The sequence below is a fragment of the Haliaeetus albicilla genome, unplaced genomic scaffold (genome assembly GCF_947461875.1).
Source record: "Haliaeetus albicilla unplaced genomic scaffold, bHalAlb1.1 scaffold_185, whole genome shotgun sequence".
NCBI lineage: Eukaryota > Metazoa > Chordata > Aves > Accipitriformes > Accipitridae > Haliaeetus > Haliaeetus albicilla.
In genome coordinates, this window is record NW_027212484.1 from 26,123 (window position 1) to 44,516 (window position 18,394).

An 18,394-nucleotide genomic window follows, 5' to 3' on the forward strand; every position below is an offset into this window, starting at 1 on the left:
GTTCTCCATTTTGAGGTGTCCGTTCTCTTTTTGGGGTGCCCGTCCTCCGTTTTGCAGCGTCTCTCATCCATTTTGGGGTGTTTCTCCTCCATTTTGGAGTGTTCCTCCTCATTTTGGGGTGTCCGTCCTCCATTTTGGAGTGTCTGTTCTCTTTTTGGGGTGTCCATTCTCCATTTTGGGGTGTTCTTCCTCATTCCGTGGTGTCTGTTCTCCATTTCGGGGTACGTGGAGTACGCCACCGCCCGCCGCCATTACGCCCACACCGACTGCCCCGGCCACGCCGACTACGTCAAGGTCAGGGACAAAAAACCAAAGAAAAAACCAAAAAAACCCCCCAAAAACCCCGCGATTCGCAACCCCAAATCCGCCCCGTCTGTGTGGGTGGGGTCGCGCACCCAACTTTATCCGTTTTGGGGTGTTTCTCCTCATTTTGAGGTGTCCGTCCTCCATTTTGGGGTGTCCGTCCTCCATTTTGAGGTGTTTCTCCTCATTTTGAGGTGTCCATCCTCCATTTTGAGGTGTTACTCCTCATTTTGAGGTGTCCATCCTCCATTTTGGGGTGTCCATCCTCCATTTTGAGGTGTTACTCCTCATTTTGAGGTGTCCGTTCTCCATTTTGAGGTGTCCATCCTCCCTTTTGGGGTGTTTCTCCTCATTTTGAGGTGTCCATCCTCCATTTTGAGGTGTTACTCCTCATTTTGAGGTGTCCGTCCTCCATTTTGAGGTGTCCATCCTCCCTTTTGGGGTGTTTCTCCTCATTTTGGGGTGTCCGTCCTCCATTTTGAGGTGTTCCTCCTCATTTTGAGGTGTCCATTCTCCGTTTCAGGGTGTCTGTCATCCGTTTTGGGGTGTCCGTTCTCCATTTTGAGGTGTCCGTTCTCTTTTTGGGGTGCCCGTCCTCCGTTTTGCAGCGTCTCTCATCCATTTTGGGGTGTTTCTCCTCCATTTTGGAGTGTTCCTCCTCATTTTGGGGTGTCCGTCCTCCATTTTGGAGTGTCTGTTCTCTTTTTGGGGTGTCCATTCTCCATTTTGGGGTGTTCTTCCTCATTCCGTGGTGTCTGTTCTCCATTTCGGGGTACGTGGAGTACGCCACCGCCCGCCGCCATTACGCCCACACCGACTGCCCCAGCCACGCCGACTACGTCAAGGTCAGGGACAAAAAACCAAAGAAAAAACCAAAAAAACCCCCCAAAACCCCCGCGATTCGCAACCCCAAATCCGCCCCGTCTGTGTGGGTGGGGTCGCGCACCCAACTTTATCCGTTTTGGGGTGTTTCTCCTCATTTTGAGGTGTCCGTCCTCCCTTTTGGGGTGTCCATCCTCCATTTTGGGGTGTCCGTCCTCCATTTTGAGGTGTTACTCGTCATTTTGAGGTGTCCATCCTCCATTTTGGGGTGTCCATCCTCCATTTTGAGGTGTTACTCCTCATTTTGAGGTGTCCGTCCTCCATTTTGAGGTGTCCATCCTCCCTTTTGGGGTGTTTCTCCTCATTTTGAGGTGTCCATCCTCCATTTTGAGGTGTTTCTCCTCATTTTGAGGTGTCCATCCTCCATTTTGGGGTGTCCATCCTCCATTTTGAGGTGTTACTCCTCATTTTGAGGTGTCCGTTCTCCATTTTGAGGTGTCCATCCTCCCTTTTGGGGTGTTTCTCCTCATTTTGAGGTGTCCATCCTCCATTTTGAGGTGTTACTCCTCATTTTGAGGTGTCCGTCCTCCATTTTGAGGTGTCCATCCTCCATTTTGTGGTGTTCCTCCTCATTTTGAGGTGTCCATTCTCCGTTTCGGGGTGTCTGTCATCCGTTTTGGGGTGTCCGTTCTCCATTTTGAGGTGTCCATCCTCCATTTTTGGGATGTTTCTCATCCATGTTGCGGTGTCTCTCATCTATTTTGGGGTGTTCCTCCTCCATTTTGGAGTGTTCCTCCTCATTTTGGGGTGTCCATCCTCCATTTTGTGGTGTTCCTCCTCATTTTGAGGTGTCCATTCTCCGTTTCAGGGTGTCTGTCATCCGTTTTGGGGTGTCCGTTCTCCATTTTGAGGTGTCCGTTCTCTTTTTGGGGTGCCCGTCCTCCGTTTTGCAGCGTCTCTCATCCATTTTGGGGTGTTTCTCCTCCATTTTGGAGTGTTCCTCCTCATTTTGGGGTGTCCGTCCTCCATTTTGGAGTGTCTGTTCTCTTTTTGGGGTGTCCATTCTCCATTTTGGGGTGTTCTTCCTCATTCCGTGGTGTCTGTTCTCCATTTCGGGGTACGTGGAGTACGCCACCGCCCGCCGCCATTACGCCCACACCGACTGCCCCGGCCACGCCGACTACGTCAAGGTCAGGGACAAAAAACCAAAGAAAAAACCAAAGAAACCCCCCAAAAAAACCCGCGATTCGCAACCCCAAATCCGCCCCGTCTGTGTGGGTGGGGTCGCGCACCCAACTTTATCCGTTTTGGGGTGTTTCTCCTCATTTTGAGGTGTCCGTCCTCCCTTTTGGGGTGTCCATCCTCCATTTTGAGGTGTCCGTCCTCCCTTTTGGGGTGTTTCTCCTCATTTTGAGGTGTCCATCCTCCATTTTGAGGTGTTACTCCTCATTTTGAGGTGTCCATCCTCCATTTTGGGGTGTCCATCCTCCATTTTGAGGTGTTTCTCCTCATTTTGAGGTGTCCATCCTCCATTTTGGGGTGTCCATCCTCCATTTTGAGGTGTTACTCCTCATTTTGAGGTGTCCGTTCTCCATTTTGAGGTGTCCATCCTCCCTTTTGGGGTGTTTCTCCTCATTTTGAAGTGTCCATCCTCCATTTTGAGGTGTTACTCCTCATTTTGGGGTGTCCGTCCTCCATTTTGAGGTGTTCCTCCTCATTTTGAGGTGTCCATTCTCCGTTTCAGGGTGTCTGTCATCCGTTTTGGGGTGTCCGTTCTCCATTTTGAGGTGTCCGTTCTCTTTTTGGGGTGCCCGTCCTCCGTTTTGCAGCGTCTCTCATCCATTTTGGGGTGTTTCTCCTCCATTTTGGAGTGTTCCTCCTCATTTTGGGGTGTCCGTCCTCCATTTTGGAGTGTCTGTTCTCTTTTTGGGGTGTCCATTCTCCATTTTGGGGTGTTCTTCCTCATTCCGTGGTGTCCGTTCTCCATTTCGGGGTACGTGGAGTACGCCAGCGCCCGCCGCCATTACGCCCACACCGACTGCCCCGGCCACGCCGACTATGTCAAGGTCAGGGACAAAAAAACAAAGAAAAAAACAAAAAAAAAACCCCAAAAACCCGCGATTCGCAACCCCAAATCCGCCCCGTCTGTGTGGGTGGGGTCGCGCACCCAACTTTATCCGTTTTGGGGTGTTTCTCCTCATTTTGAGGTGTCCGTCCTCCCTTTTGGGGTGTCCATCCTCCATTTTGGGGTGTCCGTCCTCCATTTTGAGGTGTTACTCGTCATTTTGAGGTGTCCATCCTCCATTTTGGGGTGTCCATCCTCCATTTTGAGGTGTTACTCCTCATTTTGAGGTGTCCGTCCTCCATTTTGAGGTGTCCATCCTCCCTTTTGGGGTGTTTCTCCTCATTTTGAGGTGTCCATCCTCCATTTTGAGGTGTTCCTCCTCATTTTGAGGTGTCCATTCTCCGTTTCAGGGTGTCTGTCATCCGTTTTGGGGTGTCCGTTCTCCGTTTTGAGGTGTCCGTTCTCTTTTTGGGGTGCCCGTCCTCCGTTTTGCAGTGTCTCTCATCCATTTTGGGGTGTTTCTCCTCCATTTTGGAGTGTTCCTCCTCATTTTGGGGTGTCCGTCCTCCATTTTGGAGTGTCTGTTCTCTTTTTGGGGTGTCCATTCTCCATTTTGGGGTGTTCTTCCTCATTCCGTGGTGTCCGTTCTCCATTTCGGGGTACGTGGAGTACGCCACCGCCCGCCGCCATTACGCCCACACCGACTGCCCCGGCCACGCCGACTACGTCAAGGTCAGGGACAAAAAACCAAAGAAAAAACCAAAAAAACCCCCCAAAAAAACCCGCGATTCGCAACCCCAAATCCGCCCCGTCTGTGTGGGTGGGGTCGCGCACCCAACTTTATCCGTTTTGGGGTGTTTCTCCTCATTTTGAGGTGTCCGTCCTCCCTTTTGGGGTGTCCATCCTCCATTTTGAGGTGTCCGTCCTCCATTTTGAGGTGTTTCTCCTCATTTTGAGGTGTCCATCCTCCATTTTGAGGTGTTACTCCTCATTTTGAGGTGTCCGTCCTCCATTTTGAGGTGTCCATCCTCCCTTTTGGGGTGTTTCTCCTCATTTTGAGGTGTCCATCCTCCATTTTGAGGTGTTACTCCTCATTTTGAGGTGTCCGTCCTCCATTTTGAGGTGTTTCTCCTCATTTTGAGGTGTCCATCCTCCATTTTGAGGTGTTACTCCTCATTTTGAGGTGTCCGTCCTCCATTTTGAGGTGTCCATCCTCCATTTTGTGGTGTTCTTCCTCATTTTGAGGTGTCCATTCTCCGTTTCGGGGTGTCTGTCATCCGTTTTGGGGTGTCCGTTCTCCATTTTGAGGTGTCCATTCTCTTTTTGGGATGTTTCTCATCCATTTTGCGGTGTCTCTCATCTATTTTGGGGTGTTCCTCCTCCATTTTGGAGTGTTCCTCCTCATTTTGGGGTGTCCATCCTCCATTTTGAGGTGTTCCTCCTCATTTTGAGGTGTCCATTCTCCGTTTCAGGGTGTCTGTCATCCGTTTTGGGGTGTCCGTTCTCCATTTTGAGGTGTCCGTTCTCTTTTTGGGGTGCCCGTCCTCCGTTTTGCAGTGTCTCTCATCCATTTTGGGGTGTTTCTCCTCCATTTTGGAGTGTTCCTCCTCATTTTGGGGTGTCCGTCCTCCATTTTGGAGTGTCTGTTCTCTTTTTGGGGTGTCCATCCTCCATTTTGGGGTGTCCGTCCTCCATTTTGAGGTGTTTCTCCTCATTTTGAGGTGTCCATCCTCCATTTTGAGGTGTTACTCCTCATTTTGAGGTGTCCATCCTCCATTTTGGGGTGTCCATCCTCCATTTTGAGGTGTTACTCCTCATTTTGAGGTGTCCGTCCTCCATTTTGAGGTGTCCATCCTCCCTTTTGGGGTGTTTCTCCTCATTTTGAAGTGTCCATCCTCCATTTTGAGGTGTTACTCCTCATTTTGGGGTGTCCGTCCTCCATTTTGAGGTGTTCCTCCTCATTTTGAGGTGTCCATTCTCCGTTTCAGGGTGTCTGTCATCCGTTTTGGGGTGTCCGTTCTCCATTTTGAGGTGTCCGTTCTCTTTTTGGGGTGCCCGTCCTCCGTTTTGCAGTGTCTCTCATCCATTTTGGGGTGTTTCTCCTCCATTTTGGAGTGTTCCTCCTCATTTTGGGGTGTCCGTCCTCCATTTTGGAGTGTCTGTTCTCTTTTTGGGGTGTCCATTCTCCATTTTGGGGTGTTCTTCCTCATTCCGTGGTGTCTGTTCTCCATTTCGGGGTACGTGGAGTACGCCACCGCCCGCCGCCATTACGCCCACACCGACTGCCCCGGCCACGCCGACTACGTCAAGGTCAGGGACAAAAAACCAAAGAAAAAACCAAAAAAACCCCCCAAAAACCCCGCGATTCGCAACCCCAAATCCGCCCCGTCTGTGTGGGTGGGGTCGCGCACCCAACTTTATCCGTTTTGGGGTGTTTCTCCTCATTTTGAGGTGTCCGTCCTCCATTTTGGGGTGTCCGTCCTCCATTTTGAGGTGTTTCTCCTCATTTTGAGGTGTCCATCCTCCATTTTGAGGTGTTACTCCTCATTTTGAGGTGTCCATCCTCCATTTTGGGGTGTCCATCCTCCATTTTGAGGTGTTACTCCTCATTTTGAGGTGTCCGTTCTCCATTTTGAGGTGTCCATCCTCCCTTTTGGGGTGTTTCTCCTCATTTTGAGGTGTCCATCCTCCATTTTGAGGTGTTACTCCTCATTTTGAGGTGTCCGTCCTCCATTTTGAGGTGTCCATCCTCCCTTTTGGGGTGTTTCTCCTCATTTTGGGGTGTCCGTCCTCCATTTTGAGGTGTTCCTCCTCATTTTGAGGTGTCCATTCTCCGTTTCAGGGTGTCTGTCATCCGTTTTGGGGTGTCCGTTCTCCATTTTGAGGTGTCCGTTCTCTTTTTGGGGTGCCCGTCCTCCGTTTTGCAGCGTCTCTCATCCATTTTGGGGTGTTTCTCCTCCATTTTGGAGTGTTCCTCCTCATTTTGGGGTGTCCGTCCTCCATTTTGGAGTGTCTGTTCTCTTTTTGGGGTGTCCATTCTCCATTTTGGGGTGTTCTTCCTCATTCCGTGGTGTCTGTTCTCCATTTCGGGGTACGTGGAGTACGCCACCGCCCGCCGCCATTACGCCCACACCGACTGCCCCGGCCACGCCGACTACGTCAAGGTCAGGGACAAAAAACCAAAGAAAAAACCAAAAAAACCCCCCAAAAAACCCCGCGATTCGCAACCCCAAATCCGCCCCGTCTGTGTGGGTGGGGTCGCGCACCCAACTTTATCCGTTTTGGGGTGTTTCTCCTCATTTTGAGGTGTCCGTCCTCCCTTTTGGGGTGTCCATCCTCCATTTTGGGGTGTCCGTCCTCCATTTTGAGGTGTTTCTCCTCATTTTGAGGTGTCCATCCTCCATTTTGAGGTGTTACTCCTCATTTTGAGGTGTCCATCCTCCATTTTGGGGTGTCCATCCTCCATTTTGAGGTGTTACTCCTCATTTTGAGGTGTCCGTTCTCCATTTTGAGGTGTCCATCCTCCCTTTTGGGGTGTTTCTCCTCATTTTGAGGTGTCCATCCTCCATTTTGAGGTGTTACTCCTCATTTTGAGGTGTCCGTCCTCCATTTTGAGGTGTCCATCCTCCCTTTTGGGGTGTTTCTCCTCATTTTGAAGTGACCATCCTCCATTTTGAGGTGTTACTCCTCATTTTGGGGTGTCCATCCTCCATTTTGAGGTGTTTCTCCTCATTTTGAGGTGTCCATCCTCCATTTTGAGGTGTTACTCCTCATTTTGAGGTGTCCGTCCTCCATTTTGAGGTGTCCATCCTCCATTTTGTGGTGTTCCTCCTCATTTTGAGGTGTCCATCCTCCATTTTGAGGTGTCCATCCTCCATTTTGGGGTGTCCATCCTCCATTTTGAGGTGTTACTCCTCATTTTGAGGTGTCCGTCCTCCATTTTGAGGTGTCCATCCTCCCTTTTGAGGTGTTTCTCCTCATTTTGAAGTGTCCATCCTCCATTTTGAGGTGTTACTCCTCATTTTGAGATGTCCATTCTCCGTTTCAGGGTGTCTGTCATCCGTTTTGGGGTGTCCGTTCTCCATTTTGAGGTGTCCGTTCTCTTTTTGGGGTGCCCGTCCTCCGTTTTGCAGCGTCTCTCATCCATTTTGGGGTGTTTCTCCTCCATTTTGGAGTGTTCCTCCTCATTTTGGGGTGTCTGTCCTCCATTTTGGAGTATTCCTCCTCATTTTGGGGTGTCCGTCCTCCATTTTGGAGTGTCTGTTCTCTTTTTGGGGTGTCCATTCTCCATTTTGGGGTGTTCTTCCTCATTCCGTGGTGTCCGTTCTCCATTTCGGGGTACGTGGAGTACGCCACCGCCCGCCGCCATTACGTCCACACCGACTGCCCCGGCCACGCCGACTACGTCAAGGTCAGGGACAAAAAAACAAAGAAAAAAACAAAAAAAAAACCCCAAAAACCCGCGATTCGCAACCCCAAATCCGCCCCGTCTGTGTGGGTGGGGTCACGCACCCAACTTTATCCGTTTTGGGGTGTTTCTCCTCTTTTTGAGGTGTCCGTCCTCCCTTTTGGGGTGTCCGTCCTCCATTTTGGGGTGTCCATCCTCCATTTTGAGGTGTTACTCCTCATTTTGAGGTGTCCATCCTCCATTTTGGGGTGTCCATCCTCCATTTTGAGGTGTTACTCCTCATTTTGAGGTGTCCATCCTCCATTTTGGGGTGTCCGTCCTCCATTTTGAGGTGTTTCTCCTCATTTTGAGGTGTCCATCCTCCATTTTGAGGTGTTACTCCTCATTTTGAGGTGTCCATCCTCCATTTTGGGGTGTCCATCCTCCATTTTGAGGTGTTCCTCCTCATTTTGGGGTGTCCGTCCTCCATTTTGGGGTGTCCATCCTCCATTTTGAGGTGTTACTCCTCATTTTGAGGTGTCCGTCCTCCATTTTGAGGTGTCCATCCTCCCTTTTGGGGTGTTTCTCCTCATTTTGGGGTGTCCGTCCTCCATTTTGAGGTGTTCCTCCTCATTTTGAGGTGTCCATTCTCCGTTTCAGGGTGTCTGTCATCCGTTTTGGGGTGTCCGTTCTCCATTTTGAGGTGTCCGTTCTCTTTTTGGGGTGCCCGTCCTCCGTTTTGCAGCGTCTCTCATCCATTTTGGGGTGTTTCTCCTCCATTTTGGAGTGTTCCTCCTCATTTTGGGGTGTCCGTCCTCCATTTTGGAGTGTCTGTTCTCTTTTTGGGGTGTCCATTCTCCATTTTGGGGTGTTCTTCCTCATTCCGTGGTGTCCGTCCTCCATTTCGGGGTACGTGGAGTACGCCACCGCCCGCCGCCATTACGCCCACACCGACTGCCCCGGCCACGCCGACTACGTCAAGGTCAGGGACAAAAAACCAAAGAAAAAACCAAAAAAAAACCCCCAAAAACCCGCGATTCGCAACCCCAAATCCGCCCCGTCTGTGTGGGTGGGGTCGCGCACCCAACTTTATCCGTTTTGGGGTGTTTCTCCTCATTTTGAGGTGTCCGTCCTCCCTTTTGGGGTGTCCGTCCTCCATTTTGGGGTGTCCGTCCTCCATTTTGAGGTGTTTCTCCTCATTTTGAGGTGTCCATCCTCCATTTTGAGGTGTTACTCCTCATTTTGAGGTGTCCATCCTCCATTTTGGGGTGTCCATCCTCCATTTTGAGGTGTTACTCCTCATTTTGAGGTGTCCATCCTCCATTTTGGGGTGTCCATCCTCCATTTTGAGGTGTTACTCCTCATTTTGAGGTGTCCGTCCTCCATTTTGAGGTGTCCATCCTCCCTTTTGGGGTGTTTCTCCTCATTTTGAGGTGTCTGTCCTCCATTTTGGGGTGTCTGTCCTCCATTTTGGGGTGTTCCTCCTCATTCCGGGGTGTCCATCCTCCATTTTGGAGTGTCCATTCTCTTTTTGGGGTGTTTGTCCTCCATTCTGGGGTGGTCGTCCTCATTCTGGGGTGTCCGTCCTCCATTTTGGAGTGTCCGTCCTCTATTTCGGAGTATCCATTCTCATTTTGGGGTGTCCATCCTCCATTTTAAAGTGTCCGTTCTCCATTTTGAGGTGTCCATCCTACATTTTGGAGTGTCCCTCCTCGTTTTGGGGTGTTTGTCCTCCATTTTAGGGTGTTCGTTCTCCATTTTTGAGGTGTTCTTCTTCCATTTTAGGGTACCTGCGCCATTTTAGGGTTCCCCCTCCATTTCTGAGGCGTTTTCCCTCCATTTCTGCGGTGTTCTTCCATTTTTGAGAGATGTTCTTCTTCCATTTTTGATGTGTTCCTCCTATATTTCTCAGGTGTGTTCTCCCTCAGTTTTTGAGGTGTTTTCTCTCCGTTTTTGTGGTGGTTTTTCTCCATTTTTGAGGTGTTCTCCCTCCTTTTTTTAAGGTGTCTCTTCCATTTTTGAGGTGTTCACCTCATTTCTGGAGTGTTTTCTTGTCTTTTAGGGTGTCCCCTTTCATTTTTGGGGCGTCTCATTCATTTTGGGGTGTTTTCTTCTCCATTTTTAGGGTGTCCCTTCTCCATTTTTGGGGTCCCCCAGTTTTTAGGCCGTTCTCCTCCATCTTGGGGTATTCCTCTTCATTTTGGGGGTGTTTTTCCTCCTTTTTTGGCGTGTTCCTCTTCCATTTCGGCGTGTTCCTTCTCCACTTTTGGGGTGTCTCCCTCATTTTGGCATGTTCCTCTTCCATTTTTGGGGTGTTCTCCCTCCATTTTGGCGTGTTTTCCTTCATTTCAGTCTGTTCCTCCTCCATTTTTGGGGTGTCCCTCGTGTATTTTGGGGTGTTTTTTCCTCCATTTTGGCGTGTTCCTCTTCCATTGTTGGCGTTTCTCCTCCATTTTGGGGGCTTCTCCCTCATTTTGGGGTGTTCCTCCTCCATTTTTGCGGTGTCCCTCGTTTACTTTGGGGTGTTTCTATCAATTTTGGGGTGTTCTCCCTCTATTTTTGATGTTTTCCTTTATTTCATTCTGTTCGTCGTCCATTTTTGGGGTGTCCCTCATGTATTTTGGAGTGTTTTCTCTCCCTTTTGGGGTGTTTCTCTCCATTTTGGGGTGTTCCTCTTCCATTTCTGGGGCGTTCTCCCTCCATTTTGGCGCGTTTCCCTTCATTTTGGTCTGTCCCTGGTGTATTCTGGGGTGTTTTTACTCCCTTGTGGGGTGTTTTTTCTCCCTTGTGGGGTGTTTCAGTGCATTTTGGGGTGTCCCTCATGTATTTTGGGGTGTTTCTCTCCATTTTGGGGTGTTTCTCTCCATTTTGGGGTGTTCCTCTTCCATTTTGGGGTGTTCCTCTTCCATTTCTGGGGCGTTCTCCCTCCATTTTGGCGCGTTTCCCTTAATTTTGGTCCGTCCCTGGTGTATTTTGGGGTGTTTTTCCTCCCTTTCGGGGTGTTTTTCCTCCCTTTCGGGGTGTTTCTTCTCCTTCGGGTTTTTTTTCTCCCTTTTGGGGTGTTGCTCTTCCATTTCTGGGGCATTCTCCCTCCATTTTGGTGCATTTCCCTTCATTTCGGTCTGTCCCTCGTGCACTTTGGGGTGTTTCTCTCTCTTTTGGGGTGTTTCTCTCTCTTTTGGGGTGTTTTTTCTCAATTTTGGGGTGTTTTCTCTCCCTTTTGGGGTGTTCCTCTTCCATTTCTGGGGCGTTCTCCCTCCATTTTGGCGCGTTTCCCTTCATTTCAGTCTGTCCCTCGTGTACTTTGGGGTGTTTCTCTCTCTTTTGGGGTGTTTCTCTCTCTTTTGGGGTGTTTGTCTTCTATTTTTGGGGTGTTTCCCTTCCATTTTTGGGGTGTCCCTCATCTGTTTTGGGGTGTTTTTTCTCTTTTTGGCTGTTTTTTCTCAATTTTTTGTTCTTTTTTCTCCCTTTTGGGGTGTTTTTTCTCCCTTTTGGGATGTTTTTCCTCCCTTTTGGGGCATTTCTCTTCATTTTGGGGTGTTTTTCCTCCCTTTTGGGGCGTTTCTCTTCATTTTGGGGTGTTTTTCCTCCCTTTTGGGGTGTGTCTCACCATTTTGGGGTGTTCCTCTTCATTTTGGTCTGTCCCTCATGTATTTTGGGGTGTTTTTTCTCCCTTCTGGGGTGGTTTTTCTCCCTTCTGGGCTCTTTCTCTCCATTTTTGGGGTCCCCCCCTCACTTTCGGGGTGTCCCCCCCTCTGTCTCCCCAGAACATGATCACGGGGACGGCGCCGCTCGACGGCTGCATCTTGGTGGTGGCGGCCACCGACGGGCAGATGCCCCAAACCCGGGAGCACCTACTGCTGGCCAAGCAGGTGGGGGGGTCTGTGGGGCTGGGGGGGGGTGTCTGTGGGGCTGGGGAGGGGATCTATGGGGCTGGGGAGGGGGCTGGGGGGTGTTTATGGGGCCAGAAAGGGGCTGGAGGGGCATCTGTGGGGCTGGGGGATTGATCTGTGGGGCTGGGGAGGGGATCTGTGGGGCTGGGGGGGAATCTGTGGGGCTGGGGGGGGGATCTGTGGGGCTGGGGGGGGTGTCTCTGGGGCTGGGGAGGGGATCTATGGGGCTGGGGAGGGGGCTGGGGGGTGTTTATGGGGCCAGAAAGGGGCTGGGGGATTGATCTGTGGGGCTGGGGGGGGTGTCTGTGGGGCTGGGGAGGGAATCTATGGGGCTGGGGGGGGAATCTGTGGGGCTGGGGAGGGGATCTGTGGGGCTGGGGGGGAATCTGTGGGGCTGGGGGGGTGATCTGTGGGGCTGGGGAGGGGGCTGGGGGGTGTTTATGGGGCCAGAAAGGGGCTGGAGGGGCATCTGTGGGGCTGGGGGGGGAATCTGTGGGGCTGGGGGGGGATCTGTGGGGCTGGGGAGGGGGCTGGGGGGTGTTTATGGGGCCAGAAAGGGGCTGGGGAGGTGATATGTGGGGCTGGGGGAGTATGTCTATGGGGCTGGGGGAATCTAGGGCTAAGAGGAATCTATGGGGCTGGGAGGAATCTGTGGGGCCGAGAGGACTCTGTGGGGCTGGGAGGAATCTATGGGGCTGGGAGGAATCTATGGGGCTGGGAGGAATCCGTGGGGCTGGGAGGAATCCGTGGGGCTGAGAAGAATCTGTGGGGCTGGGAGGAATCTATGGGGCTGGGAGGAATCCATAGGGCTAAGAGGAATCCATAGGGCTAAGAGGAATCCGTGGGGCCGAGAGGAATCTGTGGGGCTGAGAAGAATCTGTGGGGCTGGGAGGAATCTATGGGGCCAAGAGGAATCCATAGGGCTAAGAGGAATCTGTGGGGCCGGGAGGAATCTGTGGGGCTGAGAGGAATCCTTGAAGCTGAGAAGAATCTGTGGGGCTGAGAGGAATTTGTGGGGCTGAGGGGAATCTATGGGGCTGAGAGGGGATATAATCTATGGGGCTGGGAGAAATCTATGGGGCTGGGAGAGACAGATGTGTGGGGCAGCCCAAAAGTCACCGCGACTGACGGGGGGGGGGGAGCGGAGCTGGAACCTCAGCCCCCCACACCGCAAAGCCAAAAAAAAACCCCCCCGGGGACGCCGTGGGTCCGTCGCCGTGGGTCCGCCCCACATCATCTCCCTGCCCCACATCTCCCTGCCCCACAGGTGGGGGTGCAGCACGTGGTGGTCTACGTCAACAAGGCGGACGCGGTGGGGGACCCCGAGCTGCTGGCGCTGGTGGAACTGGAAGTGCGGGAGCTGCTGGCCGAGTTCGGCTACGACGGCGAGCGCGCCCCCGTCATCGTCGGCTCCGCGCTCTGCGCCCTCCAGGTCAGCCCCACGGCGCGACCCACGGCGCGACCCACGGCGCGACCCACGGCGCGCTTCGGCCCCGCGGCGCGACCCACGGCGCGCTCGGCCCCGCGGCGCGTCCCGGCGTTCCGCCCCGCGGCGCGGCGATGCCGGGCGCGCTCTGCCCCACGGCGCGCTCTGCCCCACGGCGCGCTCTGCCCCACGGCGCGGCGCCGGGCTCTTCTTTCTGCCCCCCCCACGGCTGGCGCGTCCGCCCCACAGCTTCCCTGGCGTCGCGCCCCCGTTCTGCCCCACAACTCTGCCCCACTGCACCCCCTCCCTCTGCCCCACAACCTGCCCCACTTCTGCCCCACAACCTGCCCCACTGCACCCCCTCACTCTGCCCCACAACCTGCCCCACTCCACCCCCTTCCTCTGCCCCACAACCTGCCCCACTCCACCCCCTCACTCTGCCCCACAACCTGCCCCACTCTACCCCAGTTCTGCCCCACAACCTGCCCCACTGCACCCCCTTGTTCTGCCCCACACCCTGCCCCACTTCTGCCCCACAACCTGCCCCACTGCACCCCACTTCTGCCCCACAACCTGCCCCACTCTACCCCAGTTCTGCCCCACAACCTGCCCCACTGCACCCCCTTGTTCTGCCCCACTTCTGCCCCATAACTCTGCCCCACTCCACCCCCTCCCTCTGCCCCACAACCTGCCCCACTTCTGCCCCACAACTCTGCCCCACTCTGCCCCACTTCTGCCCCACACCCTGCCCCACTGCACCCCCTTGTTCTGCCCCACAACCTGCCCCACTGCGCCCCCAGCCCTGCCCCACAACCTGCCCCATTGCACCCCACTTCTGCCCCACTGCACCCCCTCGCTCTGCCCCACACCCTGCCCCTTTGCACCCCACTTCTGCCCCACACCCTGCCCCACTGCACCCCCTTGTTCTGCCCCACACCCTGCCCCACTGCGCCCCACTTCTGCCCCACAACCTGCCCCACTCCACCCCACTTCTGCCCCACACCCTGCCCCACTGCACCCCCTTGTTCTGCCCCACACCCTGCCCCATTGCACCCCACAACCTGCCCCACTGCACCCCCTTGTTCTGCCCCACACCCTGCCCCACTGCACCCCACTTCTGCCCCACAACCCGCCCCTCTTCCCTCTCCGCTCCGCCCCACAGCTTCCCCCTCTTCACCCACAACTCTGCCCCAACTCCCCTCCCTCGCTCTGCCCCACTCCTGCCCCACACCCTGCCCCACACCCTGCCCCACATCTCCCCCCCCAGGACCGCGACCCCGAACTGGGCCTGAACTCGGTGCTGAAGCTGCTGGACGCCATCGACACCCACATCCCGCTGCCGCCCCGCGACCTCGACAAACCCTTCCTGCTGCCCGTCGAATCCGTCCACTCCATCCCCGGTAACTTCCCGGCCCCACGGCCGGCCCCACGGCCGCCCCACGGCCGCCCCACGGCCGCCCCACATCTCCGCTCTCCGCCCCACGGCAGGTCGCGGCACCGTGGTGACGGGGACGCTGGAACGCGGCACCATCCGGAAAGGCGACGAGTGCGAATTCCTGGGATACAACCGGCACCTGCGGACGGTGGTGACGGGTAAGAGCGCGAGCTCTGCCCCCCACGTCTGCCCCACGGCGCTGCCCCACATAATTTTTTGATATCGTTTCTGCCGGCAGGGATCGAGATGTTCCATAAAAGCCTGGAGCGGGCGGAAGCCGGGGACAACCTGGGAGCGCTGCTGCGGGGGCTGAAGCGGGAGGACGTGCGGCGAGGGATGGTGATGGGGAAACCGGGGACGCTGCAGGCGCATCAGAAAGTGGAGGCGCAGGTTGTGGGGCGCGACGTGTGGGGCAGGGTGTGGGGCAGAGGTGTGGGGCAGAGGTGTGGGGCAGGGTGTGGGGAGAGAGAGGGGAATGGGGGAGGCAGGATTTGGGGGATGCAGTGGGGCGGGAGGGGATGTGGGGCAGGGTTTGGGGGGTGGAGAGGCGAGATGTGGGGCAGGAGGGGTGAGATGTGGGGCAGGATGTGGGGCAGGATTTGGGGGCGTGGAGAGACGAGATGTGGGGCAGGAGGGGTGAGATGTGGGTCAGGATGTGGGGCAGGATTTGGGGGCGTGGAGAGACGAGATGTGGGGCAGGATTTGGGAGTGGAGAGACAAGATGTGGGGCAGGATGTGGGGCAGGATTTGGGAGTGGAGAGACAAGATGTGGGGCAGGAGAGGGGCGAGATGTGGGGCAGGATGTGGGGCAGGATTTGGCGTGGAGAGACGAGATGTGGGGCAGGAGAGGGGTGAGATGTGGGGCAGAGGTGTGGGGCAGGGTGTGGGGCAGGGTGTGGGGAGAGAGAGGGGAATGGGGGAGGCAGGATTTGGGGGATGCAGTGGGGCGGGAGGGGATGTGGGGCAGGGTTTGGGGGGTGGAGAGGCGAGATGTGGGGCAGGAGGGGTGAGATGTGGGTCAGGATGTGGGGCAGGATTTGGGGGCGTGGACAGACGAGATGTGGGGCAGGATTTGGGAGTGGAGAGACAAGATGTGGGGCAGGAGAGGGGCGAGATGTGGGGCAGGAGAGGCGAGATGTGGGGCAGGAGGGGTGAGATGTGGGGCAGGATGTGGGGCAGGATTTGGGGGCGTGGACAGACGAGATGTGGGGCAGGATTTGGGAGTGGAGAGACAAGATGTGGGGCAGGAGAGGGGCGAGATGTGGGGCAGGAGAGGCGAGATGTGGGGCAGGAGGGGTGAGATGTGGGGCAGGATGTGGGGCAGGATTTGGGGGCGTGGACAGACGAGATGTGGGGCAGGATTTGGGAGTGGAGAGACAAGATGTGGGGCAGGAGAGGGGCGAGATGTGGGGCAGGATGTGGGGGGTGAAGAGCAGCTGTGGGGCAGAAGAGGGGCAGGATGTGGGGCAGGATTTGGGGGCATGAAGAGACAAGATGTGGGGCAGGAGGGGCAAGATGTGGGGCAGGATGTGGGGCAGGATTTGGGGGTGGAGAGACAAGATGTGGGGCAGAATGAGCAAGATGTGGGGCAGGATTTGGGGGTGTGGAGAGACAAGATGTGGGGCAGGATGTGGGGCAGGATTTGGGGGGTGAAAAGCAGCTGTGGGGCAGAAGAGGGGCGAGATGTGGGGCAGGATTTGGGGGTGGAGAGACAAGATGTGGGGCAGGATGTGGGGCAGGATTTGGGGGCATGAAGAGACAAGATGTGGGGCAGGATGTGGGGCAGGATGTGGGGGGTGAAGAGCAGCCGTGGGGCAGAAGAGGGGCGAGATGTGGGGCAGAGCGGAGAAGGGGAACGCCGCCGCCGCCGCCGTGGGGCAGGGCGAGGCGAGCTGGGCCGCGGGGCGAAGCCCCGTAACGGCCCTCAGGGAGTTGTGGGGCAGACGCCGTGGGGCAGACGCCGTGGGGCAGATGTGGGGCGGCCCCACGGCCGCCCCCCAGCCCCGTTCTCCGCCCCCCAGGTTTACGTGCTGAGCCCGCAGGAGGGCGGCCGCCACAAACCCTTCGTGTCGCTCTACTCGCCCGTCATGTTCTCCCACACGTGGGACATCGCCTGCCGCGTCCTCCTGCCCCCCAACAAGGTACGCGACTTGGGGGGCCTGCCCCACATCCCGCCCCACGCCCTGCCCCACATCCCGCCCCACAGTGCGACCCACAGCGCGACCCACGTCCTCCTCCACGTCCCACCCGCCTTGTGCCCCCACATCCTGCCCCACAGTTCCCCATCTCCTGCCCCACATCCCGCCCCACATCCCGCCCCACATCCCGCCCCACGCCCTGCCCCACATCCCGCCCCACATCCCGCCCCACAGCGCGACCCACGTCCTCCTCCACGTCCCACGTCCCACCCGCCTTGTGCCCCCACATCCTGCCCCACTGTTCCCCATCTCCTGCCCCACATCCCGCCCCACATCCCGCCCCACATCCCGCCCCACGCCCTGCCCCACGCCCTGCCCCACATCCCGCCCCACATCCCGCCCCACAGCGCGACCCACGTCCTCCTCCACGTCCCACGTCCCACCCGCCTTGTGCCCCCACATCCCGCCCCACTGTTCCCCATCTCCTGCCCCACTCTGCCCCACATTCTGCCCCACGCCCTGCCCCACATCCCGCCCCACTGTTCCCCATCTCCTGCCCCACATCCCGCCCCACATCCCGCCCCACATCCTCCTCCATGTCCCACATCCCACCCGTTGTACCCCTCGTCCAGCCCCACATCCCGCCCCACACGTTTTTCCCGCCCCACACGTTTTTCCCGCCCCACACGTTTTTTCTCCCCCGCCCCACACATTTTTCTCCCCCGCCCCACACATTTTTCTCCCCTGCCCCACACATTTTTTCTCCCCCGCCCCACACATTTTTCTCCCCTGCCCCACACATTTTTTCTCTCCTGCCCCACACATTTTTTTCTCCCCTGCCCCACACATTTTTTTCTTTCCTGTCCCACACATGTTGGTTTTCTCCCCTGCCCCACACATTTTTTCCCTGCCCCACGCATTTTTTTCTCCCCTGCCCCACACACTTTTTTTTTCCCCTGCCCCACACATTTTTTCTCCCCGCCCCATTTTTTTCTCCCCCGCCCCACACATTTTTCTCCCCCGCCCCACACTTTTTTCTCCCCTGCCCCACATTTTTCTCCCCTGCCCCACACATTTTTTCTCCCCTGCCCCACACATTTTTTCCCTGCCCCACACATTTTTTCTCCCCCGCCCCACACATTTTTTCTCCCCTGCCCCACACATTTTTTTCTTTCCTGTCCCACACGTTGGTTTTTTTCCCCCGCCCCACACATTTCTTCTCCCCCGCCCCACACATTTTTTCTCCTGCGCCCCACACATTTTTTTCCCCTGCCCCACACATTTTTTCTCCCCCGCCCCACACATTTTTTCTCCCCCGCCCCACACATTTTCTTCTCCCCCGCCCCACACATTTTTCCGCGCCGCAGGAGCTGGTGATGCCGGGGGAGGACGCGCAGCTGAGCCTGATCCTGCGGCAGCCGATGGTGCTGGAGCGGGGCCAGCGCTTCACCCTGCGCGACGGCTCCCGCACCATCGGCACCGGCGTCGTCACCGCCGCCCTCCCGCTGGCGCCCGACGACCGCGCCATCAACTGGGGCTGAGGGCGGCGATGACATCGGCGATGACATCGGCGACGCCGCGGTGACAGCGGCGACATCGGCGACGCGATACGGGGACGGCGGCGACGGCACGGATCTTTTTCGTTTTTTTTATTTTTTTTTTTTATTAATTAATTTTAAAATAAATTTCTTTCCGTTGGGGGCCGTTGGTTTTGTTGTTATTTTTTCCCTTTTAAAATTCTTTTTTTCGTTCTTTTTTTCCCCGTTTTTTGACATAAATAATAAACCCCGGCGACACCACGAAACTTTCCCGCTTTTTTGCTCTTTTTCCTTTTTTTCCCCCTTTTTTTCCTCTTCCTCTTCCTTTTTTCCCGCCCTCTGACGGTGCCATCAACCGGGGCTGATGTCAGCGATGACATCATCGGG

General features: G+C 55.7%; 1 protein-coding gene across 1 annotated transcript in view; it reads left to right on the forward strand.

Moving 5' to 3' along the window:
* The window catches only part of TUFM (Tu translation elongation factor, mitochondrial), a gene marked incomplete at its 5' end in the record, with an annotated part of 43,711 nt that extends 25,668 nt beyond the window's left edge, over window positions 1-18,043 (forward strand). The window contains 7 exons of the mRNA XM_069777907.1: window positions 11,345-11,449; window positions 12,738-12,902; window positions 14,164-14,296; window positions 14,385-14,489; window positions 14,570-14,721; window positions 16,353-16,472; window positions 17,837-18,043. Coding sequence (XP_069634008.1) covers window positions 11,345-11,449; window positions 12,738-12,902; window positions 14,164-14,296; window positions 14,385-14,489; window positions 14,570-14,721; window positions 16,353-16,472; window positions 17,837-18,010 — 954 coding nt within the window. The remainder of the gene's footprint in view (window positions 1-11,344; window positions 11,450-12,737; window positions 12,903-14,163; window positions 14,297-14,384; window positions 14,490-14,569; window positions 14,722-16,352; window positions 16,473-17,836) is intronic.
* Between the last annotated feature and the right edge of the window lie 351 nt (window positions 18,044-18,394).